This window comes from Onychomys torridus, chromosome 1, assembly GCF_903995425.1.
Source record: "Onychomys torridus chromosome 1, mOncTor1.1, whole genome shotgun sequence".
In the NCBI taxonomy this organism is placed as follows: domain Eukaryota; kingdom Metazoa; phylum Chordata; class Mammalia; order Rodentia; family Cricetidae; genus Onychomys; species Onychomys torridus.
Genome location: NC_050443.1, coordinates 180,155,668 through 180,182,871, shown reverse-complemented (window position 1 = coordinate 180,182,871; position 27,204 = coordinate 180,155,668). Strand labels below are relative to the sequence as shown.

The 27,204-nt window shown below is 41.2% G+C and overlaps 1 protein-coding gene across 2 annotated transcripts in view; it reads left to right on the top strand.

Moving 5' to 3' along the window:
• Positions 1-438: 438 nt before the first annotated feature.
• The window catches only part of Cacul1 (CDK2 associated cullin domain 1), an 86,262-nt gene continuing 59,496 nt past the window's right edge, over positions 439-27,204 (top strand). The window contains exon 1 of one of the 2 annotated variants that reach the window (XM_036174452.1): positions 439-1,244. In XM_036174452.1, coding sequence (XP_036030345.1) covers positions 872-1,244 — 373 coding nt within the window. In that variant the 5' untranslated portion in view covers positions 439-871. The remainder of the gene's footprint in view (positions 1,245-27,204) is intronic. The other variant, XM_036174444.1, reaches the window with a different exon arrangement.

Genomic DNA, 27,204 nt, shown 5'->3' with positions numbered 1-27,204 from the left:
CACAGCATATTTATCTTTCGTAAATGTTTCACATATTCTTGGAAGGAATGTGTATTGTACAATTCTTGAAGCAATATTCTGTACTTTTCAGTTTTGGGTACCAAGGGCTAGGAAAGGCACAACCAGCAGTCCATCCCATTTAGAGTCTGCACCCAGGGAGGGCCTGCTGCGACCCTCTACTTCTGTCCCCAAGCAAAGGCTGAGGCTGTGAGGCCAAGGCTGGGTGGCAAAAAGCAAGTGTAGGTAGTGGTTGGGGAACCCTACGGAAAGGTCAGCCAGCACAGGGCATGATACCCCTAATAGCTAAGGCCCGCAGTTTTCACACATTCCCGGGTAAACCCAGGGTCCCAGAAGTTCTGGCAACAAGTTAGAGAACGCGCGTGCGTAGATCAGTCCTTTATCACGTAATGCCGGATGTGGGCGGGGCGGTGGATGCTGGTCTCGACACCTGGCCTAAGCAGAGCTCGGGGTGGCGGCTGGGTCCTGTTGCTCGTGGAGTTGACTCATAACTCCCGCCCCTTTTTTGCCCAGCTTTTTCTGGGCCGGTCCTTGCACCACGTGCCTTCCTGGCCGCTCCCCCAGAGCCCTTTCCAAACGCCTGTTGAAGCTGCTGTAAAATGTCGTGAGGGACGTCGCCGCTTTGCGGCTGCTGCTCAGAACTAGATCCCGGGAGTGTCCACCGCAGTCAGCGGTTCCTCCAGCTGAGTCCTCCTGAGGGAGGGCGAAAGCACTCGGGCGCCCCACTGGCTCCTCCGCCGCGCCCGCGAGGGCTCTGGGCGATGTGAACTCGAGGCGACTGCTGTGCTCCTGGGCCCGGGGGCTGAGGTGGGCGGCAGGTTCCTGGGAGGCCGCGGGGGGGGGGGGCGGCAGGATGGAGGAGAGCATGGAGGAAGAGGAGATGCTCACCTACGAGGCAATGATGGACGACCAGAACCACAACAACTGGGAGGCCGCCGCAGACAACTTCCGGCAGCCCCCGCCGCCGCCGCCGCTGCCTCCCTCGTCGTCCATCTCGGATCCTGGCCGAGAACCCCCGGGGGGCCAGCTGCTGGCTGTGCCCTCGGGCTCTGTGGACAGGAAGGGCCCTAAGGAGGGGATCCCGATGGGGCCGTCGCCCTTGCCAGAGCCCAGCGGGGTGATCATGATGTTGAAGAGCTGCGACGCGGCCGCCGCTGTGGCCAAGGTGGCCCCCGCCCCCACACCGAGCTCCACCATCAACATCAACACCTCCACTTCCAAGTTCCGTGAGTCTGGCCTTTTCCCCATAGCCTCGGCTGCTTCTCCACATCAGCTCGCCGAATCCCCCCCCCCCCCCCCCAGCAGCTCTGGGCGTGCTCCACTTCCTTTGTTCCAGGCCTAGGTCTCTCTCTTCCCTCTTACCCTTTACCCTCGTTCCGTGTCTGCTGCCAGTGTCTGGCCGACCAGCTCAGGCTGCTCGTTTACCTGCGCACTATGCTTCAGACAAGGTCTTTATTAAGCCTGACCATCTCTCAACATTAGTAAACTCTTTTCTCATGCGTCCTCTTTAAAGTTGCACCTTACAAGGCGATGGGGGGAAATTAAGACAGTCTTGAATTTCCTTAGCAATAGGTCTTTTTTTTTTTTTTTTTTTTTTTTTTTTTTTTTCAGCCAGAGAGCAAAGAAATTTGACAACTTGTCTTGTGTACTTAGCCACTGTACTTTAAGCAAATCAGGAATCTGAACGTTGTCCTATATCAACACTTTGTTCTCTGCGCTGTGCATTTTGCATCCTGTCACGGAATTCTGAGTTCTTTATACAGTAGGAACTGCTACAACTATTTTTAAGCTGATGCATCAAATCACTTTTCAGAGAAGCAATTCAAGCGGCCATATGCAGGGCCCTGCCCCATGTTGAACTTTTTAGCGATCTGCCTTAACATTCAGTTGCAGACTGAAGGCAAAAAGTAGTTCAATAATGTCAGGTGATGTGCTTCCATAGCTAGGAAAAGAATGGGGTAGTGGTTTTTAGCCCTAGGAGGTGGTGTGGTAAAAAGAACATGATCACTAGTGATAGCCAGGTCCTTGTTAACTGAAAGTTTAAAATGACATCTGGTAATGCAACTGGAGATTTTATTTCCTGTTACCAATTTTATTAAGCTATAACAGTAATTGCCCACCTAATGGTGAAGAGAAAATTATTTGACCTGGTACAGATGTGTAGTCACAACCTTAGAAAAAAATTTTATGGGAATAGCACACAACCTTACATGCCTTTAAGATACTGCTTTAGGCAAAGACACTTTTGTGTGGTTGTCGATAGGAAGGTTTATGATTGTTTCCTGTTATACATAGACAAGACTATCATTTATTTAATATAGTTTGTATGTTGAAAGTTTTGTTGTGAAAATAGACCTTATAATGGCAATGTGATTTACCTTAAATGGTGAAGGAAGTTTGGATTAATGTTTAAGTAAACTGTCTTTGATTCATTAAGAAATGAGCATAAAGAGTAGACGTCATCAGTCAAACTGAGAGTGAAAGGATTTGCCAAACCAAAAGGTTATCCCTGGAAAAGATGACTAAGTTTGGGGTATTAGGAGTGCAGCTGGATTGATAGAGTGCTCACCTGGCGTGCTGGAAGCCCTGAGTTTGATCTCAGTACCTTATAAAACCTGACATAGTGACTCACAACTGTAATCCCAGCATTCTGGAGGTAGAAACATGAGAATTGAGAATTTCATTTTCCTCAGCTTTATATCCTATTGAAGGCCAGCTTGTGAAACATGAGAGCTTGTTGTAAAACAAAACAAAAAGGGTAGTAAGCTATGCAGACTTGTTAAAGATTGGTCAGGGAAAAAATTGCAAATAAAAATAGAACATTAGATTTTAAAAAGTTACTATATGGTAATAAATTTAAAAAGGTAGATGAAATACATGGTTGTTAGGCAACTAGTAACTCAAAACAGTTATCAGTTGAAAGCTTGGACTGAGCTTAGACTTGTAGTAGTAGTGATGCTGACTTTCCCTTTCAAGTTTCTTGGTCCAGATACTCAGGCATACAAACTCCGTCAGATTTAAATAACCCTCCCTTTTTATAAATTCTGGAACATGGGGCACAAAAGCAAGACAAAGCCAAAATTTCAAGACCATTTTATGGGGTTAGTGAAATTTTGATTCTAAAACTAGATAAGGTTATATATAGGTGTATTACACCTATTAGCTCAAGTAGTCTGTGAGGCTGGATCATCTCAGCTAACCATCTCAAAATTGTCCTGAGTAGTTTGTAGTTCAAAGCTGATCTTTGGGTGATGCTTGTAATCTTAGTGGTATTATCATAATCTGTTACAACTATTAGCATATAAATGAAAATCCTGTATATTATTAGCTCAGCAGATTTAACCATGTCAAAAGAATCATGATTCAACAGTTTGTTCTAGGTTTTTTTTTTCAATATTGATATTGTGTAATTTATCTCAATAGATTGGAAAAACATGATTTGATGATTTTTTTTTTAAAAACGCTAATCAGCCAGCACCAGTTTATGATGAAAACTAGTAAGGCAAAAAGTGCAGGATAACTATATAAAAGTCATTACCAAAGACCTGTAGCTAGCAGTAATAATAATAGAGAAATTTTCAATATATTCACTATAAGATGGTGACCAGCCATAGATGCTCCCTATTTCTGTAGTGATATATTATATACCCTAATAAACTTGCCTAGGAATCAGAGGACAGAGCCAGCCACTAGATTAGACATAGAGGCCAGACAGTGGTGGCACACACCTTTAGTCCTATCACTCGGGAGGCAGAGATCTTACTAAATCTCTCTGAGTTCAAGGCCACACTGGAAACAGCCAGGCAGTGGTGGCACACACCTTCAATCCCAGTACTAGGAAACACACACTTTTAATCCCAGGAAGTGACATGGCTGGGTGGAAAAAGATATATAAGGCGTGAGGAAATAGGAACTAAGGCAGTTCAATTGAGTTGGTGAGGTGAGGTTGGCTGTGGCTTGCTCAAGTTCTCTGATCTTTCAGCTTTCACCCCAATATCTGGCTCTGGGTTTTTATTAAAAGGTCATCTAAGATTCGAACAACAATTTCTATTACTGTTTAACATGTTAAGAAAAATCTTGGTTGCTGGCATGATGGTGGTGGCTCACACCTTTAATCCCCCTGAGAGGGGGTGGATCTTTATGAGTTCCAGGTCAGCCAAGGTGATATAGTGTTAGGCCCTGTCACAAAAAACAAAACAAGCCCTTTAGAATTTGGCAATAATGTCATTTGTCAAGAACCAATGAAATCACAAAAGAAACTCAGTGAGATGGATTGTTAGGTTGAAGACCAACCTGGGAAAGTTAATATTTATACTAGTAGCAATATATCAAAAATAGATGCCTATGTAATAGTAACAAAATTATGCTGTCTATAGGTAAAATAATGCAAGAATACACAAGTCTTTTAAGAAGAGACAGTAAAACTTTACTAAGGAACTAAAGAGGATTCTAGTTAAGTGGCTCAAGTTTCCATGTTCTTGAGTAAAATTATTATAAGAATGCCTTTTTCTCCATTTTAATGTAGAAATTCGATTTAAATAACACCAACATTTGAATTGTTTGACAAACTCAGTAACTTAAACTAAATTTTTGTGTTAGTGCCTGTTGCTTTGGTACTTGTAGACAGTGCTGGCTGGTCTCCAACGGCTCCATATTGTCAGTTGTAAAGTTTATCCTGACAGAGTGGGCAGTAGTAGGTTTTGCTGTGTCTTTTATTTGAATGTGCCTTTGGCTTTTTCAGGTGGTTTCTGGTCTTTCTTGCAGTTGTGTAAGACTGTTTAGATCTGCCTCATTTTTGGGTTGTTGTTGTGTGAACTTTGAGTGCATGTTTTGTCAGATAACAGGCATTCTGAATGTTCTCTCCCCTGATTTGTCTTTTTCTTAGTGTTTTCTGAAGAGTAGTTGTTTTTAGTTTTGATGTTAACTGATTTTTATCAGTTTTATCTTCTATGGCCTATGAGGCTTGGTGTTTTTTTTTTTTGTATCATGAGAATATTGTGTAATCCAGAGTCAGGAAAAATTTCTCCTAGAAGTTTTGTGGGCTTAGCTTCTAATCTGTGGTCTGAATTATGAGTTGATATGTGTGTATAGCGTGAGATTGACATTCTCTTTTCCCCATATACATGTCCAGTTGTGTCAGCAATATTGAAAAACTACTCTTGCTATTTTGGCAGTTTTGTAAGAACGTAACAGACTGTATATGTATAGATTTCAGTTCTGTCCATTAATCCCTTTATATGGTATATCATTTTTGAGATTGCTGTGCTATGGACTGTGGATGTTTTATCATGATGGAATGCCTGTCTTTATCCCTGGTAGTATCTAGTATATGAGATGTTCATGTTCATTGTATGCTGTGTCTTTTCTAGTTCATTTGTTTTTAATGTAAAAGTGCATTTCTTGTGCACAACATGTGGTTGGATCTTGCTTTTGTAAGATTTATTTGTGGCAACCCCTGTCCATCTGCCCTTCCTTTCTTTTTTCTTTTGCTTCCCTCTCCTCCCATCTCCTTACCCTCCCCGTGGTCTCCCCTCCCCTTTCCATTTCCTTCATTTCCTTTTTTTTTTTTTTTTTTTGAGACAGTTTTTCTTTGTTCCTCTGGCTGTCCTAGAACTCATAGACCTTGAACTCAGAGATCTGCCTTCCTCTACCTTTGAGATGAAAGGCATGGGCCCTCAGCCTCTAAGCCCTGTTGAAGGCTCTTTACATTTACTGTAAGGTTGAAGTCCATTGTCTATTTTAGCTCTTGATGTGTGTGTGTGTGTGTGTGTGTGTGTGTGTGTGTGTGTGTGTGTGTTGTGTGTTTGTGTATGTGTGTGTATAATCAAAATCCTCTTTTTTTAAAGGCCTTGGTTGGCCTTAAACTTAACCCTAGCAGCTCTGTAGCTGAGGATGACTTTGAATTACTGATACTTCAGTCCCAGGAGGGGGTGTATCTAAGTGTTTTGATGGGTGATATTCTATATGCTGTGAATATGTGTTGCTCTGATTGGTTGATAAATATCTGTGTCCTGTGAATGTATTGCTCTGATTGGTTGACAAATAAAATGCTGATTAGCCAATGGTGAGGCAGCTTAGAGGCAGGCGAGAATCCAAACAGATAGACAGGAAGAGAAAGGAGAGGCAGAGAGATGCCATTGAGCCGCTCAAGGAGCAACATGTAATGGGATGCAGGTAAAGCCACGGAACATGTGGGGATATATAGATTAATAGTTATGGGCTAATTTAAGATATAAGAGCTAGCTAGCAAAAAACTTGAGCCATGGCCATACAGTTATAATTAATATAAGCCTCTGTGTGTTTACTTGGGGGACATGAATGGGAGAGATTTGTCCTGACCACCAGCAGGCCAGGACACAGGAAATCTTCCAACTATACTTCCAGCTCCTGGAATCCTCTAGTCTGTTTTATGTCTTTGTGCTTATCTATTCTAGAATCATAAGATGAAATTTGTTTTTTTTTTAAATAGTCAAAAACTAGTGTGGTTTGAATAAAAATGGCTCTTGTAGGCTCATATATTTGAATGTTTAGTCATTAGGAAGTAGCACTTTGAGGTTTAGGATTAGGAGGTGTGGCCTTGTTAGAATTAGTGTGTCAGTGGTAAAAGCCTATGCCCGGTCCAGTCTCGGTCTCTGCCAGTAGATTAGGATGTAGGTCTCACCTAATTCTCTAGTGCCATGCTTGCAGCCATGTTCTCCACTATGGTGATAATGGACTAACTGTAAGCAAGCCCTCAATTTAATGCTTTCCTTTCTAAGGGTTGCTTTGATTAGGGAGTCACTTTATAGCAATGGAACAGTGATTAAGACAACTGGGAAAGAAATCTTTTATATTATCCTTTATGTTTCTGTTCTTTAGTTCTGAGCTTCCATTAAAACTTTTGCCAAATTTTTTGTTTTTGGATGTGTTTTTCAAGATAAAGTTTTTCTGTGTAGCCCTGAACATCCTTGAACTTGCTTTGTAGATCAGGCTGGCCTCGAACTCAGAGTTTCTCCTGTGTCTTTCTCCCGAGTTCTGGGATTAACTACTTACTGGCATGTTAATGTTTTTTTAAATGTGGTTCTGTTGACTTGGACTTAGCTTTTGCTTGTTTGTAGAAGTCTTTATTTTCTAAGAATATTTTTATTGGATATAGAATTCTATATGTATAACTTCCCCAATTATCGTTTTTAAAGTGTCTTTCCATTGTCTCTTGACCTTCATTGTTCCTTTAAAATCAATTTTTATTCTTTGAAAATTTCATACATGCATACGATGTATTTTGATCATATTCACCTCCTACTCCTTCCTCCTAACTACTTCCAGATTCACTTCCGTATCTCCACCTCCTACCAACTTAATGTGTACCTTTTTTCATAACCCACCCAGTACAGTACTACTATAAGTATAGTGTCACCACCCATTGGAGAGCATTATCAGCCTACTAGAGTTCACACCCTCAAAGAAAACTGACTTTATCAATAGCTTCCACTAAGGGTGTGGGGGTCATGAGCCCCCTCCCTCCAGTAGTCTGTGTTTTTTTTCTTGAATGTCTGAATAGTCTTTGTTCCTCTCTTTGTGATACTTCCCTTTTTTCTGGCTACTTTTAATATTTTTAAAATCTATTATCCATCTACCCATCCACCCATTCACTCATCCATCCATCTGTCTATCCTAACAGGATCTCTTTTGGCCCACCCTGTCTTTATACTCACTTTGTAACTGAGGATGACCTTGAACATCTCATGCCCCTGCCTCCACCCTGGTAGGGCTGGAATTGTGCCAGTCAGTTTATGCAGCTGACTCTCCAGTCCAGGGCATTTTGAAGCACTCTACAAACTAAACCACCACATTCCTAGCTTTGCTTTATCTTTTTTAAGCATCAGCAATTTGACTGTGATGTTTCTTGAAGGCTAGTTTTTCTAAAAGTGTTTGTTCTTGTTGGTTTTTCTGAGCTTCCTGGATTTAGAGTTTGTCAGATTATCTCCCCCACCCAAGTTCCATTTGACAGATTGCTTCTGTCACAAGTACTGTTAACTTCTTTTTTTGGATTGTTCTTTGAACAAAGATAGTTCTCTAAAAACTGTGTGTGTATTTCACAGGATATTGACTTTATGGAGTTATTTCTCTCCTATTTTTATGTGGGTTCTGGAGACTGGATTTAGGGTGTCAGGCTTGCAGGATAAGTTTGTTTATTTGCTGAGCTATCAGGTCAGCCCACTAAGATAGTTTTTATTGCCATGTATGCATGCTCACTGATCTGTTCATTTTTATTGTCTGATCTGCTTATACAGATTCACTTGGGAATTCTGACTGTAGTGCGGGCTGACATCAAGTCCAGATGTTGTTAATTGAGCAAATCCTAGGTGGTATGGTAATAGAATCTTCAGTAAGCTTACCTCTAAGGACTTTTATCTGTAGTTAGCTTTCTTAGTGTTTGGTGCCCTTGGGATCCATTCCCAATGCATTTTCAGGTTTCTGCCAGTGTCAGGTATTAAAGTCCTGTAGTTTTTATGGAATGTTACTCACCTCTTTTTCGTTGTTCTTGGCACTTGCTCTTTCTGTGAAGTCTGATTCTAGCTAGAGGCCTGGAGATATCTTGGGCTCTCAGACTGATTAGCTTTCAACATGCTGGCTTCATTCTGGGGTTCAGGGTTCTGTTATATCACAGGTATTGTACTTAGTTTCCTTAATAGGTGTGTTTAGACTTTGGATTAAATTCATATTGTAATTCCATAATATTAAAGACTTTCTGTCTATAAATATTTTGTATGTTAGCCTAGTGCCTCTAATAGTTAAGAGATCCTTTGATGAGTTTTGCAAAGGTCTTACATGCTTTGAGCCAAAATGAACCAGACATTTTTAAGCCTACTTGCTATGGGATGGTCCTTCTGTACACTGTGAATATGTATTGCTCTCATTGGTTGATAATAAAGCTGTTTTGGCCTATGGCAAAGCAGGATAAGGTTAGGCAGAACAATCAAACTAAGAACTCAGAGGAAGAGGGGAGAGTAGAGAGCGACACAAGGAGCTACCCAAGAAGCAACCAGTAAGCCACAGCAGACCATGGGGCAATATATAGATGAATAGAAATGGGTTAATTTAAATGTAAGAGCTAGTTAATAAAAGCTTGAGCTATCAGAAAGCATTTATTATTAATATAAAATTCTTTTATAAGTGTGTTTATTTGGGACTGGACGGTTGAAAAGGCTCTCCCACTTCTGATCAGATTTCATAGTCTTTGTAGTTCTCATTTCTGTAACTGCCTCAGCAGCCCACCAGATTATTTTCGGTAGAAATTCTTTCACATATCCACAGGTGATAATTTAACTCTGTGGCTGCATGCCATGTGCTGCTAGAGCTTTTTCCAAAATGGTGGCAAGTTTTACATCACTGCTGTAAAACTCAATTGTAAGAGAAAACCAAAACTAGCTCTGAGCCTTTGAGCCAGTTTCCTATAGGTAATACCAGTTACCAGTCACAGTTCAGTGCAAGAACTGTGGTGTCCAGAGGAGAGGATTGATTACAGGAACTTAGGTGCTTTATAAATATCTGGCAAGTTGGAAGGATGGAAGTCAGTGACCATTCCAGAGAGTGGACTGCTGCCCTTGTCACCATTTACATCAACTCTGCAACCCTAACTGTCTCATCCCGAGGCCCTGGAATTTGGAGTTTGACTGCCACAAATACTCATGTTAGTGTTACAGAAAGATCAGTAGTACTGTAAAGCCCTAAGTGTTGATTTAGCCTTCCAGATTGCACTAAAGTGTGTCCCTTTGGCAGAACCTAATTTGGAAAGTGCAAATTTTTTGTTTAACTTCCCATTTAAAATTAGCTTTCTATGAAAATAACCTCCAAATCTTAGGGGCTTACATAATAACAAAGGTTTTTTGTTGTTTTGTTATGTTTTTCTTTTTCTTGCTCATGTTATATTTAATAGTCTTTCTGTGTAACATAATAGGTTTCTTTGCCAGTGTAGTAAGCCAGATCAAGCCGAACTAAAAAAGCAAAAGAACAGGTTTATTTGAGCAAAGCAACTCCTAGGTGAGCCTTCCAGCCCCAGATATTGAAGTCAGAGAAGTCATGAGGCCTCTAACTAAAGCAGGGAGCAAATATACCCTATCGGTGAGGGGTGATGACATGTCCTTCACAAGCTGGGTTTGTGCCCAAGTATGGTCAAAAACTGACCACTTTAGGAGGGGTCTTGGGCTGCTGGTAACTTATGGGGAGGAGCTACCACAGCCGCCAAGAATGTGGGACTGGGCTTTTTGGCACCTTTCTTTGTTGGAGATTCTCTGAGAGGGCAGGGTTTGGAGAGAGGAATGGGGCTTTCCAGATCAAGCAGGAATGAGCTGGAAGTTCCAGACTGCCATAGTCCATGGCATAATACAGCAGATGACAATTAATAATTCAAATGTCAACTGACCAGACGAATAATTCTTTGATGGAGGAATCTTGTTTCAAGCAAGGCTTACTAGGCCATGGTCTCTGAATATTGTTTGTTTCTGTCTGTAATTTCACGTGTTTAAAAACTGCTGTGGAATCTCCCCACCAGCTGCACTGCAATGTCTCAATATCATGGTTACATCTCAATCTTAATGGGCATTTATTCTGTGGACTGCCTAAAAGATGACTCCTCATTAAACTGTATTGCCCATCTAATATTAATATTGTTAGCTTACACAGAGTTTGATGAATAAATATGTATACAAAGAAATACTGCACAAGTCAAGAATTATAAATCCCTGAGAACTGTTTTATATCAGAGCTCAGGCTGACATAGGAAAACAGTTGAGTCCAGACTGGCTAAATTCCTTTAATCTTTATGCTGAGAATTACAGGTTTTTTGTAATCATTAGGTGACACAAAGCTTCTAAAGAGTTTTAGATTAGACCAGGTGTGTAGCATGAATCTTAAAAAGTCTTATTAATAAAAACAAACCCAGAGCCAGATATTGGGGTGAACGCTGAAAGATCGGAGAGACAGAACAAGCCACAGCTAACCTCACTTGGTCAACTCCTCAGCTGATCCTGTTTCCTCAGACTGGAAGCCTCTGAGTCCTCATCTGAATGGATCTCAGCTGAACTGCTGCTATAAAGTCTAAAAATTTAAAAACCTCTAGTTCCTGGTCCTCATGCCTTATATACCTTTCTGCTTCCTGCCATCACTTCCTGGGATTAAAGGCATGTGGTTTTCCCAAGCAAGACATGGGATCTCAAGTGCTGGGATTAAAGATGTGTATTACCTTGCCTGGCTGTTTGCAGTGTGGCTTTGAACTCACAGAGATCCGGATGAATCTCTGCCTCTGGAATGCTAGGATTAAAGATGTGTATGTGCTACTATTTCTGGCCTCTATGTCTATCTAGTGGCTATTCTGTTCTCTGACCCCCGATAAGTTTATTGGGGTACACAGTATATCAAAAAAAGGGGAAATGTGATATTTTATTTGTGCTATAAATAAAGCTTGCCTGGAGTTCAGGGGAAAAGGCCAGCCATTTTAAGTAAACAAAGTCAGGCAGCACACACCCTTAATCTGATCACTTAGTAGGCAGGGTCTCTGTGTATTCAAGGCCATACTAGGGAACAGAGCCAAGCGTCTGTGACACATGCCTTTAATCCCAGTACCAACCATAGAGGCCTGGAGGTCTGTACAGACTGGCAGTGACAAGGAAGTGAGAAGAGCCAATAAGAGGGCAGAAAAGCAAGGCACATAAAGTCATGGGTAGATAGGAAGAAAGACGAATTTGGAAGCTGCAGAGTTGGTGAGTAAGGTTGGCTGGTGGCTTTTCCTATTTCCCTGATCTCTAAGGCTTTCACCCCTATATTTGGCTCTGTTTTTTATTTAATAAGACCATTTAGAAATTTGTCTACACAGGTGCCTTGCTATCACAGTCACACAGCTGAGCTACCTAGCTAGATTACAAATACAAAGATAGCCCAGTTATTACTAGCTAGCAAATGATTTAGTCCTTGCACCCATTCCTGACCTCAATTTGTAAAAATATATTCTGACTAGTCAAAGCTATAGAAAACAACTTGACTCTCACCCCTAGTGAGGGTTACTGTTGTTCTTAGGTAATCAGAAGTTATACACATGATAGGAAAATATATTTCACAATTTAAAAACACTTTTATTGTCACTGTGCTATTGGAGAATGCCCTAGTGAGCTCATATTAAGAAAATTAAGGCAAACCTGAGTTCCTACCAAAGCATTTATGACACAGCTCTTTTTCTGAAAACATTTCTAGAAAGCCTGCCATTTCTCCTTATCACAAAATGTTAGATAATGTAATGACTGATTTATTTGCAGCTGTAGTTGTACTTTATAGCCAATTAAGAAGTTGAGATTTATTACTTGTATATATCGGGATAGCTCTGTTTGTTATTGTCTACTGAAATGTGACCTTAAAATGTAACTGTATATTCAGTATGAAAGAGGCTATTGAAATCAATCAATCAATCTATCTATCTATCTATCTATCTATCGGTAAGAACAAAGAAAAGCAGGAGCAAACATGAGAAAAGAGAGCAACATGCGAGAATAAAGAGAGTTGCTTTCAACGTATGTGTTCTTTTCCTACCCCTTAGATAGAAAAAGTTTAGGTTTGTGACTCTGGGCATACTCTTTCAGCCCTGGTGCAGCCTGGGGCTAGTTTCCCAAAACAATATTAATGGCTGAGATTGGCTCTTGTGGTCCTTCATATGTGATCTTATTGAGAAGAGCTTATTTTAGATCCTACTTTGTTTTGTAGAGAGAAAGAGAAGACAGAAAAACAAGATGGTTTAAAAATTTTTTTTGTTTAGATTAGCATAACTTTTTTTTTTTTTTTTTTTTGAGACAGGGTTTCTTTGTGTAGTGCAACACCCGAGCTACTACCTGTTAACCATGTCCGAGCGAGGGGCTGAGGATTAAAACAGAGACAAGACAGCAGGTCATTTGTCTCAGTAAAATGCCCTTAATAAAGGAGGGAAAGAGGGAGGAGGCCTTAAATACAGGCTTACAGTACAGTGGAAGAACCTGGGAGGGCAAAAGTTCGCTACAGATGTTTTACATTGTAGCATTACACCAATATGCAGGATACCAAACAAGGAACCTCCAGTAAGCTGTTTAGGAGGAATGAAACCAGCAAGGAATTAGCATAGGAAGGACATCTGATCAAGATCAGCAAGCAAGGCAACAAGTTACCCAAGGAACAGGGTTCAGGGCCCAACAGATTCCCCCCTTACTAAAAAAGAAAAATGAGCTTCTGTCTTAGGCTGCATGGGATGTCAGCATATCACCTTACCCGTCATCAAGACACCTGACAGGCCCCACAGGTCCCCTGTCTTAGGTCGATGGGTGCCCCCAGGAATTACTCATCATTGAATACTCATTTATCATACAGGTGTGTGAGCTGCAGAGTTAACTGCTCCCATAGATCTAAAAGTGGCTCTGGGCTTGCAGTCTGTGGGTTCAACACAGGAAAGACCAACAGAAGTCCTAACCCACCCATAGCCAGTAGCTAAGGGCAATTGAGCCATTCCCTTCCTTAACAAGCCTCACTGCAAATTGGAGTCCTCGTAAGATGATATCACAAAAAAGTGGAACTCCAGTTTTATTAATTTTATAACTTTTAAAGCCAATTGAAATGCATATTACTGCTGAATTAAATTTATCATACCCAATAGAATGAAGGAGTAATTAACTTTGGTAGCTACTTTTGCTGCCTGGGTCTCCACTGTACTAGCTGTAGTAACCAACTGTGAGAAAGCAATCCCAGAAACAGTAGCAGCGGTGGCCGCTACTGCTGTAGTAGCAACAGCAGCCACAGTGAAGTCAAATTCTCTTCTGGAGCATGTGAGTACCATCTGTGTCTACTGCCATGGTCCACTGGCATGGACACAACTCCAGGAACATGAACCACCAAGGCCCATTTTTCTTGATCCCAGCATGACTTAAGCTGGCAGCTCTGCAAAAGAACAATTAAGAACCACAAAGAAAAACAGAGACAGCATACAAGGAGCAGAAGTAATGGTCTCATTTCAGGCTCACAATTTTTTTTTTATAATATGAAATTTTTTTTTATTATATTTGTGTTTTAATTTTACCTATCAGCCATGGGTTCCCCTGTCCTCCCGCCTTCCCCCCAGCCCCCCCCCCCCTTCCCATCTCCTCCAGGGCAAAGACTCCCCTGGGGATTCAGCTCAACCTGGTAGATTCAATACAGGCAGGTCCAGTCCCCAGGCTCACAAATTTTAAGGTATCTTCAAATGGGGCTAGATGAATTCCAGGAGACCATAAATGTTGCACAGGGCCATTCCTGAAAAGGTAGGTACTACACTAGCTTGAAGATGATTGCGAAAAATGAAAAGGCTTAGCTGGTTATGGTACTGTTAACAAATGGAGGTCAGTGACCATACTACCAAATGTCAGGGTTACCCTTTCATCTCCAAGGTGCCTGGGTGACATTCTTAAACATTCTTGATAAAGCAGTTACCATTCATTACCTTCTGAAGAATCCAACTGCATGTCTACAGTTCCTAGGCTTATGTTAATGGTTGTCAAAGTCGGCTGTATTGGGCTCTCAATCCCCACTGGCATCAGAAGGGGAGACTTTTTCATGAAGGCCCAATAGGTCTCTGCCATGTTAGGATTGGGCAGCAGCCACAGGGCTCACACAGTGCTCGGGAATCCAAAGAGGAACCTCATTGTCCTGCAGAAAGACACAAACAGATCCCCGGGCCCCACAAGCACTGGATTGGGTCCCTTCCAAGTGCCAGTATAAAGATCCTTCCATCGCACCAGAGGATGATTTGCAACAGGAGCCCTCCAGTGCTTATCTGCAGTGGATACTCCAGCAGAATCCATCGATAAAAAATTTAAGATATATAAAACAAGGGAAAGAATAGAATGTGGAGAGGAAAGATGAGCCCCTAGCTCCCCCCTTTTTACTTTAGCAAAATATGTTTTTAAGGTATGATGGCAGTGTTCTACTATACCCTGTCCTTGAGGATTATAGAGAATACCAGTCTTATTAATAATAGAAAAAAAATAATAATAGAAATATAGTAGAGAAATAATAGAAAAATCTTGGCAGAATTTTGAAAACCCCGTACTGCTGTAGGCGGGACCATTATCAGTCTTTATGTATTTTGGCATTCCCATATAAGCAAAAGCATGAAGACAGTGATTCTTTACATCCTTAGCCTTCTCACCTGAATGGGCAGAGGCAAAAATTAGAGAGGAATATGTATTGATAGATACATGTAATTTTCCAAAGGAAGGCATGTGTGTGATGTCCATTTGCCACACATGATTAGGTACAAGTTCTCGGAGATTAACTCCCAAATGAGGAACAGGTAAAAATTCAACACAAATAGGACGTGATTTAACTATTTGGATGGCTTGTTCTCAGGTTATGCCCTTATGATGACGGAGAGATCCAGCATTAAGATGATAATGTTGATGCAACTGAGTAGCCTTTTCAAAGGCAGAACAAATTAAATGTGATAGCCATACAAGTAATGGCATCAGCCCACTGATTACCTTCGCTTAGAGGTCCAGGTAATTGAGTATGAGCTCTAATGTGGCCCACATAAAGGTTATGTGAGTGGGACCAAATGAGTCCTTGCATTTGCAATAAATATTCATGAATGGGAGAGATGGATGGTATGTAGGCTGTTGTCTCCAAAGGCACAGTGGCATGTGCCACATATTGGCTATCAGTATAAATGTTTATAAGCTCGTCAGAAAACATCTGTAAAGCAAGCAACAGTGCCTGTACCTCTGCCATCTGGGCAGAATTGCCCTGGAATTTCATTCTTTTCACTATGTTGCCAGAAACCACCACAGCAAAACCACGTGAAGTGCCATTAGTAAATACCACACGGGCCTGAGGAATAGGAATCATCTGTACTATCTTGGGAAATACAACAGGATGCAATTTTAAAAATTGACACACATTGTTGGAGGGGTAGTGAGTATCAAACTGGCCCCTGCATGGAGCATGTCAATATGGTCCAGTCATTATCATTAGCTTGCAATCATGCTATTTGAGACTGGGTGTATGGGGTCACTACAATATCTGGCTCCTTACCAAAAGTTTGAACACTGAACTTGATTCCCTTAAATATAATCTGAGCAACAGCCTGAGGATAAAGAGTAATGGTTTTCTCTGGAGAGGCTGGGGAATGTACCCATAGAATAGGACCTGTTTGCCAAAACATTCTAGTAGGTGAATGAGAAAAACAAAATGTCAAATACAGTAAGGGGAAGAAAGATCTATATATTGCACATGAGCCTGTTCCAGGGCCTCTTGCACATGTTGTAGGGCTGTATGCCCTTAGCTGTTAATTCACAGGGAGATAAAGGATCAGGGTTGCCCTTTAAGACATCATACAAAGGACAAAGTTGACTTGTTGGAATCTTTAAAGTGGGCCGAAGCCATTGAATATCTCCCAGAAAGACTTGGAAATCATTAAGCATGCATAGCTGATCCATATGCAGAGTAATCTTTTATGGATGTATGCCTTTGTGTAACAATTCATAATGATAGGGAAAGGATACCTGTACCTTTTCTGGGCTATTTATAAATTAGCCAGGCTAAGAACCTCTTATAATTTAGAAAAGGCATCAAAAACAAGTTTTTTTGTTTTTGTTTTGTTTTTTGCCTTCAGCAGCCAATAAAATATCATCCATATAGTGAATTATATAAATATCTGGAAAAGCTTTTTTAACTGGAGCTATGGCCAAAGACACATAAATTTGACATATAGTAGGGCTATTGGCCATTCCTTGGGGCAGAACTGCCCATTGATATCTCTGATAAGGTTCTTTGAGATTTTTTTTTTTTTTTTTTTTTTTTTTTTTTTTTTAAGCTGAGAATTGAACTCAGGGCCTTGTGCTTGCTAGGCAAGCGCTCTACCACTGAGCTAAATCCCCAACCCGCTCTTTGAGATTTTTTTGATGGAACACTAAAAGCAAAGCGAGGACTGCCCTCGGGATGTAAAGGAATGTTGAAGAAACAATCCCTCAAGTCAATCACAAATGCCAATGTTTAGGAATTGCCACAGGGGCAGGCAAACCAGGCTGTGTTGTTCCCATGAGAAGCATGGTTTTATTTACAGCTCTAAGATCTTGTAATAGCCTCCATTTTCCTGACTTCTTTTTAATAACAAATATAGGGTGAAGTGGAAGGAATGATATGTCCAGCATCTAACTGTTCCTTAACTAATGTATTCACAGCCTCCAATATTTCTTTAGTAAGGGGCCAGTGTTCCACCCATACCGGGTCATCACTTTTCCAAGTGATTTTTATAGGTTGTATTATTGGAGGCTGCTGTGCAGTGACCCTTATGGAAAAGACCCTAATCCTCTAGTATCCCCAGAACATCTAGAAACACAGCTTTTGTTTGCCACAGGTAGTGGGTCTCCTTGTAGCATTTTCCCTAAGCCTCTGTCTGGGCAGTAGCCCTGGCTGTTTGGTATCTGTTGTACAGGCTGTGTAGTAAGCACTACTTTCATACTGTGTAACACGTCCTGTCCCCATAAGTTCACTGGAATGTTAGGTAGCACAAAGGGTTGAAAAGTTCCTCCATGACCTTCCTTATCTTTCCAATTTAAGAGTAGCCTGCTTTGTAATGGCATCTGAGCTGTGCCGATACTCTGTAGGTTAGAGGTGGAATCTTTAAGGGGCCATGCTTTGGGCCAATGTTTTATAGAGAAACTCAAATGTCAGCACCAGTATCTAAAAGACCCTGAAAATTGTGATCATTAGTTTTAAAATTTAGCATGGGTCTTTGTTCTAAGGTGGAAATCCATCAGGCTAGAGGGCCCGTAGAGCCAAATCCCCCTTACCTCTATGTGATTTAAGAAAAGGATTATTAGTTTGAAATCGAGGCATCAAAAGCAATTGTGCAATGCAAGCACCCTGGGGAATAGCTGTCATCCTTTTACCAGCCTCAACCATGATTCTTATTTCTCCTTCAGAGTCTTTATCTATTACTCCTGGAATTACTATAATACCATGCATAACAGCACTGCTCCTGCCCAGAATCAGTCCTAAAGATCCTGCAGGTAGTGGACCCTTGACTCCAGTACTGAGAGCTTGGGGGCCCATCTGAGGTGTTGATACTGCTCTGGCGGAGGTACAGAGATCCAATCCTTTGCTTCCAGGGGTGCCTCTGATAAGGTCTTGGGCAGAAAGGGATTTCTGTGAGGAACGAACTGCATAGGATGGTGGGAAACTGGGGCTGGGACAGGTATATCCAGGGCTCCGTACACCTGGCTGTGTGGGGTCTGGAGTGGACCCCGCTGCCGGTTTCCCAAAGGCGGTAACAGATTTCCCTGAGCATCAACCTTTGATCGGCACCTATTAATTACTCCAGTGATGGCCCTTTTGACATCGGGGGTAAAGTTCCGGTGTCTTAGCCACTGCTTGGGCTCGAGAACAATTTTTCTTAAAAGGACCTTGCTGGCCACATCTAAAACAGGTTTTTTGGTGGGCTCCTCCAGAATATTTCCCCCTCATGGCTGGCTGAAGCTATTAGCTGTCCCATGATGTGATGCCCGTCTATATCTCTACATATTTTAAGATAATAATTTAAGCTCTTATTTTTATGGGGCCTAATGGCCTCCTTGCAGTACTTACTGGCATTTTTCAAAGGCTGAATTGCTTTACTCTAGGCATGGTTTGATCAACATCCCCAAATATTCTACCTGCTAATTGAAGCAGACAATCTACAAATTCTGCAAATGGTTCTAATGGCCCCTGAATGACTTTAGATAGTTGTTCACCAACAGCTTTATTAGGCAGCCCTTTCCCTGCTCTGGTAGCGGCTACACTAATCTGAGCATAAACTGCGGGATCATACAAAATCTATGCTTGTAAAATGGCATACTGCCTCGAACCCGTGAGCATCTCAAGATTGTGAGTCGGAAAGCTCGCAGTGGCATTCCTATTAGCTGTAGTTTGACAATGTTCTTGAAAGTCACTCCTCCAAATTAAATCAGACACCCCCACTCCCACCCAGAGAGCGCAGCCCAACACAGCTGCATCCAATCGCTAGGGGTACAATTTAAGGCAGAAAAAGATTCAAGTATAACTGGTAAAAGGAACATGGGGCCCATATGACATTACAGCTTCCTTAAGCTGTTTGATGGTTTTAAAATCTAGGGGATTGAGTTCCCTTTGCCTCTGACCTTGAGCGTTTTGAGTCTCTATAACTGGGTTAACCCCTCTATGGGAGCAGAAGGAAGGACCTTCGTACTGCAAAAGTCAGGGTTACGAGCTGGAGGTCTGTCCTTGTAAGAAATCTTTTGTAATTTCCCTCTTAAGCATCTAGTATCCTTTTCTAATCTGATTTTTACATCATCACCTTCTGAAGATGACTCTGCTGAGTCAGAAACATCAGAAGTCTGAAGGGATCTGAAAGCCTTCGCTACCTGAGCCTTTTCCAACACAGCCTTAGCTTCAGTTAATTGTTCTTGATCTTTGACATTATCACTAAGCAACACATCTTTAACCAAGCACTACAAAGAGGAAGTAGCTAAGCTTATGGAATCAGGCCCTTCTTTATGCAAGCATTTTTGTAAGTCAATCCTAACCTGTTCCCATTCTGGTATATTAAATCCCCCAGAGACCAGAAACCAGGGACTAACGTTCTGGAGGATCTGAATGAAATCTTTAGCCATCCTGCTCTTAATGGTTATGACCTGTTGCTTCAGCAGTCAAATTAACTGCTCCTCTAGGAGCGACTGTGAACTAGTTGCGCCCACAACAATTCACCTGCTCTTTTAAAATGCTGACCAGCCTTTCTTCAGGTGTCCTTCCATGTGTCCCTTCTTTCTTGGATCTCAGTGGAACCTCCACTTGTAGTGCTTGTGCTACTACCCATTCACCATGTCCAAGCGAGGGGCTGAGGATTAAAACAGACAAGACAGCGGGTCATTCGTCTCACTAAAATGCCCTTAATAAAGGAGGGAAGAGGCCTTAAATACAGGCTTACAGCACAGTGGAAGAACCTGGGAGGGCAAAAGTTCGCTACAGATGTTTTACATTGTAGCATTACACCAATATGCAGGATACGCATGCAAACAAGGAACCTCCAGTAAGCTGTTTAGGAGGAATGAAACCGGCAAGGAATTAACATAGAGAGGACATCTGATCAAGATCAGCAAGCAAGGCAACAGTTACCCAAGGAACAGGGTTCAGGGCCCAACAGTATAGATTTGCGCCTTTCCTGGAACTCTCTCTGTAGCCTAGGCAGGCCTCGAACTCACAGAGATCCCTCTGCCTCTGCCTCCCCAGTGCTGGGATTAAAGGTGTGCGCCACTTCTGCCCAGCAGATTAGCATATCTTATGTAGCCTATCTGTAATGGCAGATTTTATGTGTTAACTTGACACAAGCTAAAGTCACCAGAGAGGAAGGCACTTCAGTTGAGTAAATGCCTCTGTGAAATCTAGCTGTAAGGCATTTTTTTCAATTACTGATCAATGGAAGAGGACCTAGTCCATTGTGGGTGGTGCCATTCCTGGGCTGGTAGTCCTGGGTTCTATAAGAAAGCAGGCTGAGGAAGCCAGGGGAAGCAAACCAGTAAACAATAAACATCCAGGATCCTTCCCTGTTTGAGTTCCAACCCTGACTGACTTCAGTGGTGAACAGCAATGTTGAAGTGTAAGCTGAATAAACCTTTCCTCCCCAACTTGATTTATGGTCATGGTGTTTTGTGGCAGCAATAGAAACCCATACTAAGACACTATCAGAATGTCTACATCTGTTAACATTCCATAGATGTTAGAGAAGTTCCAGAGTATATTAGAGAACGTGATGAACTAAAGGTGTGTCAGCACAAATAATGGCTGAATGAATGGCTTAATGGGTGGAAGGGTCTTGCTATGACTGATGCTGATGTGTCAAAGTGTAAAGAGACTGTGTGTGTGTGTGTGTGTGTGTGTGTGGTGTGTGTGTGTGTGTGGTGTGGTGTGGGTGTAGGTGTATGTGCACATATATGAGAGGATGTGTAGTTGCCAGAGGGCAACAGTGGGCATCTTTGCTCTGAGGAGACTTAGTAACCCACATCACCAATAATTCTTGCCCCTAGGTGAGCAGACAATTTATAATATTTCAAATTGAATCTAGTGAAATTACTGTTTTTCTAGTATTAACTTTTGAATTGATTGAAAGTATTAACTGATTTTACTAAACTTTAAATTTGTTCTTTGGTTGTCAAGGGCCTGTCTTCCAATATGCAAATGGGTTGATAAACTCCAGATGTGGTGTTTGGCTTGTTACCTTCTAGCTTACTGTGTTTGGCAAGCATCACCATGAATATGATCCATCAGCTGAACTGCAAGATCTTATTGGGGTTCTTACTTTACCTTTTTGATTTTTACAAACTGGTATCACATAAAATGTCATTGATAAAGACAAACCCACTTTTGATTTGTATCTAAAGCTTAATTTTAAATCTCTGAAGAAAACACTAAGTTTTTCTTCAAAAGAAGTAAAAAGCTTACTTCTTTTGTAAACTGAGCTGTAAACCATGCACATTGCACACTGTGTGAAGTTTGTTGTCCTTGTCCCTTTGCAAATATGTAGTTACAGATGTGGTGATTAGATGTCTGAATGGTATTTTATTCAGGAAGTGTTTATTGTTTGCTAAAGTAGTGTTTCAGCTTCTCATAATGAGGCTGTGGAATGAGACAAAATTAATGTGAGATGATGAAAAGACATAATGCTGGTGTGTTATGACTAGATGCTAAGTTGTGTACATACTTGATAGCATAGAATATATATATATATATATATATGTATATATATAGAGAGAGAGGGGGGGAGGGAGGGAAGGAGAGAGAGAATCCTTATAAATATGAAGAGAAGTTTGCCAGAAGAATGAGAAGTGGGGAGTAGCTGGACTCAGATTTCCTTGCAGAGGAAGCATCCTGTGACCCAGGATTATTTTGGGAGCACAGGGTGTAAGGAGGGAGTGGCACAAACTAAACCTGAATAGATAGAAATGGTTAGATATGAAAGGGAACCACTCCACTAAGTGTTAAGGGAGTGAGTGCCCTTGTTGTGTCTTAGTGTGAGTGGAGAGAGGTAAAGACAATGACCATTTTGAGGCTGTAACAATTGTAGACAAGAGATAGAGCTTTGGAGAAGGGTTTTCAGATATTTAGAGGTCTTTAGGGATTGGAGTCTACATAAATTTGCGGTTGAAGGGAGGATAAATGGTTTGAACTCAAACTTTTTCATTTCTCTTACCTTAGAATATTGGAAATCCTAAAACAGTAGTTTCATAAAAAAATAAAACTTTGCTGTTATTAAAATAATACAAGTTTAGGAGGGTAGTAGAGATGGACCAGTGGTTAAGAGCACTTGCCACTCTCGTAGAAGACCTGATAGTCACTGAAGGGCCGAAAAAAGTACTCAGATTACATTCTCTTTGATCTAGAACTTTGACATACTTTTGTTGAACATACTCGGTTTTATTTTTTTGTTTATTTTATTTTAACACATGGTCTCACTTTAGTCCTGGCTGGCCCAGAAGTTACTGAGATCTGCCTGCCTTTGCCTTTCAAGTGTTGGAATTAAAAGCATGTGCTAACATGGGTGGCTTGAACATATTCTTAAAACTTTTCAACAGCGTCATTTGATTATACTTCTAATAGCTTGATCTTTGCTTATGAAGCCTCCAGTCCTCTTTTTCCTTTTGGTTCCTTAGGGCTAAGGTATACTTGTCACTGAGCAGCTTCCCAAGTAGATATAGTGACTGCACCCTCTCTCTCTGCCTTTCTCCTCTCCTCTGTTCCCTCTCTATTTTTTGGTGATGGTGAAAGTCAAACCTTGGACCCAGTCATGCATGCTAGGCAAGGGCCCTGCTGCTCAACTACACCCTCAGCAACAATGGTTGCTCAACTACACCCTCAGCCTCTATGGTTACATCTGCATTTTTTTGTGATACATTGCTGTCTGGGTGTGCATGCATGTTTGAAGAAGTCTTCTAGTAGGTTCCTGATAAAGAATGTTAGATCTTGCCTGGCTAACATGGGCTGCATTCATACTTACCTAATTGGCAGTTGAGATGGAGAATATCATCCCCCCCCTCCCCTCCAGGTGTCACAAGAATTCTTAACTGAAGTTGCCCTGGAACTTTTGAAATGTTCTATCCTTGACTTTAAGCTTGCTGTCTACAATGAATGGCATCAAATGCTGCTTTGATTTTCATTCTTGAGGAAGCTTATGGGATACTTTCTTATGTTGTAATATGTCAGTATCTGGTTTCTCTTTACATTTTTCAGATTCTCTTCATTCTCAAATTATTGGTAGTCATGTGGATTTTCCAGTTTTTCTGTCAGTTAGCTAGGTTTTGTTGTCTTGTATTTCCCTTAATTGTCTGAGTTTCCTGATTATTTATCTCTATTAGATTTTGATTGTATTTTTAATTTTAGAAGCACCTGGATTGCTTCTATGTTAAGACAGCCTTGCCAAGTTGTAAGTGTTGGCTTCACTTTAGGTTGATTGGATACAAAACCTGCTGTTTTATTAAAGAATTGCCAAATGCTAGTATATGAGTGCCTATCTCTGGGGATGTTCAGTTTTCAAGAGAAGGATCTTCATTCTGAGGAAAAGAAGGAGTGGATAAATGGAGCAGGAAGTAGTCTACTTATTTCTCTTGGTTGGACTTGAACATTCCTTTTATTGTTGATCTCCACCTCAGCACCTGTCTTTGTTTCATCTTCAGAACTCAGGCATCTTTGGTTTCAATGCTAAAGAGTGATCAACCTGTTGAAATGTTAGGAGACAATAAAGAATTTTAAAGCATCAGCATACTTGAAGTTAGTGTAGTTGAGAAGAGATTTCCTATTTTAAGTACTTTGACTTTGGTGAGAGTTTGGATTAGTTGGAGTTGGTACCATAATAGATGTCATGATAACTCTGACCATTTCATACATGTGCTGTCATGATGAGTTTTTGTTCACAGCTTTGTCTCAAGTTGAAATGTGATGATAGAATTGTAGAGCTGTGTTGTGCAGTACACAACAGTACTGTAGGAACAGATATTTCCAACTTGCTAGTAGCCACTGCATCGAGTGTTGGTTTCTTAAAATATCTTCTATTGGAGGTGGGCCTACTCTCTTAGTCTATTCCTAGGGCAGAAATGGGTTCTAAGCAATAGAACAGTAATGATGTTTACAACCTTTCAGTGTCTGGGAAGAGCACTTCATTTGAAGCAAAGTATGTTAGATAGTAGCAAATAGCTGGCTTGCTGCAGCCTTTCCTAGACCAGTGTATTTTGGGGAGCAGTTGAATAGGACAGAACTCCTAAGGAATGTATTAATAAGGACCTGAATAAAAACAAGATGCCAGTGTTATCTGGCGATATGTTTATGTGAATATAACTCTAGAACCTATAAGAACAGTGACTTCATAGTATCCACAGCAGGCATTTTAAGTTCTCTTATAGTGTCTCCAAACCGTCAAACTTAGAAGTCCCCAAATACTCAAAGCCTTTTTCATAGAATTTGTCCAGGTAGAAAGAAATGTAACTTCACTAGGTTTCAGGAAGCTGCTCTCTTCTGTTGGCAAATCAAAATCTTACAAGGTAAGTGGCTCAGAGTTAGATTTTCTCTCCTCAGGAGCAGGCTATTTACAATGGACTGTTTTTGTTTTTTAAACCAGCTAGTTCTCCTAGTAAAAAACTAAGTGTCACAGTTCTGTGTGAAGTTGTTTTCTTTTCCTGCCTTTGTTTCTGGAGTGCTGAGGTTGCAGGAGTGAGTGCACCTCCACATCTAGTTAATGCTCTATGTGATCAGTCCAGGGCTTTGTGCCTGCTAGGCGAGTCCTCTACCTGCTAACTAAGCTATACCCTAGCCAATATGTCCCTTTAAAGGTAGGGTTTTGCCTCTTAAATACCCCTCCCATTTGATTATTAGAATAATGTGGTGATATATTGTGTACCCAAATACAATTTGCCTGAATGCTCTAATTGCTAAAATGGTCTTTTAGTAAAAAACCCCAGAGACAGATATTGGGGTAAATGTTGAAAGATCAGAGAGACAAAGGAACAAGTCACTGCCACATCTTACTCTAGGACTCCTCTAGTTCCTGTCTCCTCATGCCTCATATACCTTTCTCTGCCCAGCCAATACTTTCTGGGATTAAAGGCATGTGTGCTTCCTAAGAAAAGGTATGAGATCTCAAGTGCTGGGATTAAAGGTATGTGATTCCCAAGTACTGGGATTAAAGGTATGTGCCACCACTTTCTGGCTGTGTTTCTCTCCTAGACTGAATCAATCTCTTGTAGTCCAGGTTGGCTTTGAACTCACAGATGCAGACAGATCTCTGCCTCCTCAGTGCTAGGATTAAAGGTGTGTGCCACCACTGCCTGGCCTCTATGTTTCATCTAGTGGTTTGTTCTGCCCTCTGATCTTTCAGGCAAATTTTATTAGGATACACAATATATCACCACAGAATACATATCTTGTTTTTATTCTGACCATCTGTTCCACTTATTCCCAAGGACTTCCTTCCCATTCTGAAGGTTTTATTCTTGGCCTTCAGCTCCTCTGTCTAGTACTTCAAAGAGTTCAGTCAGCCCCCTTTGATGGAGGGAACAGAATGTGCTGCCTGATATTATGTTTTGAGTAATGCCAATTGACTGGCTTGTTACTGAGATGAACAAGCTATGATAACAAGTGATGATTTTCTTTTAGAAAACATTCACTTTCTCCCTGGTCCATTCCACCTGAAGTAAACAGGTTTTTGTTTGGGCAGCCTGCTGGCACAAAAAATAAATAAATAGATAGATAAATAAATGAATGAATGAATAAATAAATAAAAATTTTTAAAAAAGACATGGAGACTTACTATTAATTATGAAAGCTTGGCCTTAGCTTAGGCTTGTTCCTAATTAGTTCTTATAATTTAAATTAACCTATATTGTAGCTGGAGTTTTTCTGGTCCTGCCTGGCTCATCGTCAGGACAAATCTCTTTCACCTGCCAGTCCCACAGCCACTCAGACCCAACCAAATAAACACACAGAGACTTATATTGCTTACAAACTGTATGGCTGTGGCAGGCTTCTTGTTTTCTACTTCTTTTATCTTAAATTAACCCATTTCTATTAATTTATACTTTGCCACGTGGCTTACCGGTACCTCATGTCTCACTTGTCATGGCAGCGGCTGGCAATGTCTCTCTGCCTCAGCCTTCCGCTTTCCAAATTTCTCTTCTCTGCTTGTCCCACCTATACTTCCTGCCTGGCTACTGGGCAATCAGAGCAACACATTTGACATACAGACCATCCAACAGCACTATATCTTTTAATCTACGTTCTTTTACGTGGCTTGGTTACCTTTACTTTGTACTGCCTATCCTGTTTCTTCTCTGTCTGCCTGGTGACTCCGCCTTCTTCCTAGAGCCCTCTCTGTCCCCGGAAGTCCTGCCTAACCTCTTCCTGCCAAACTATTATCTAGCTCTTTATTAAACCAACCACAGTGACACACCTTCACACAATGTACATATATCCCACAACATTTCCCCCTTTTTGTCTAAATAAAAAGGAAAGGTTTTAACTCTAATACAGTAAAGCTATATACAATAAGAAAAACTATCAAGTAAGAATTACATTTACAATGTCCAGTCCATTTGTATTTGGCAAATTCAGAGAAAATACTCTATTATCTATCCTATCTTGGTGAGTCCAAATTTTTGTACCTGATTTACTATTTATCATAACTGAGGAAAACTGTAATTATAACTATCTAATATTCAACCCCGTCAGAGACCTGAGAAGGATACAATATTACCTGAGTAAACAGAAGTGCAGAGCAAGCAAATTCCAAAACTAAGAAACAACTGAGACATCTGGCTGTCTGGACAGTCACCCCAGGGTTCCTCTGTAACATTAGGGCATCCAACTTTGGTCTACGTGCCTAAAATATCTGACGTACTTTTCTGTGAAGCAGGAATTTTGAAAGACTTTCCTACCTTATCTAGGCAAAGTTCGGCAGTTGCCGCCTTTTGTGTCCTACTTGTTCGTTTGGACAGCATACTGTCAGCAGCTGAGGCAAGGGCAGTTTCTTGCCCAAATGGCTAGCTTTGCTACAACAAAAACAAACTCCAAATGGAGGTTCTTTGATGCCCATCATCCTTTTTTTAAGTAAATTGGTGCTGCCAGGAGCAGATGTATCTCACTGTCATGAATAGCCTAGGGTACCTA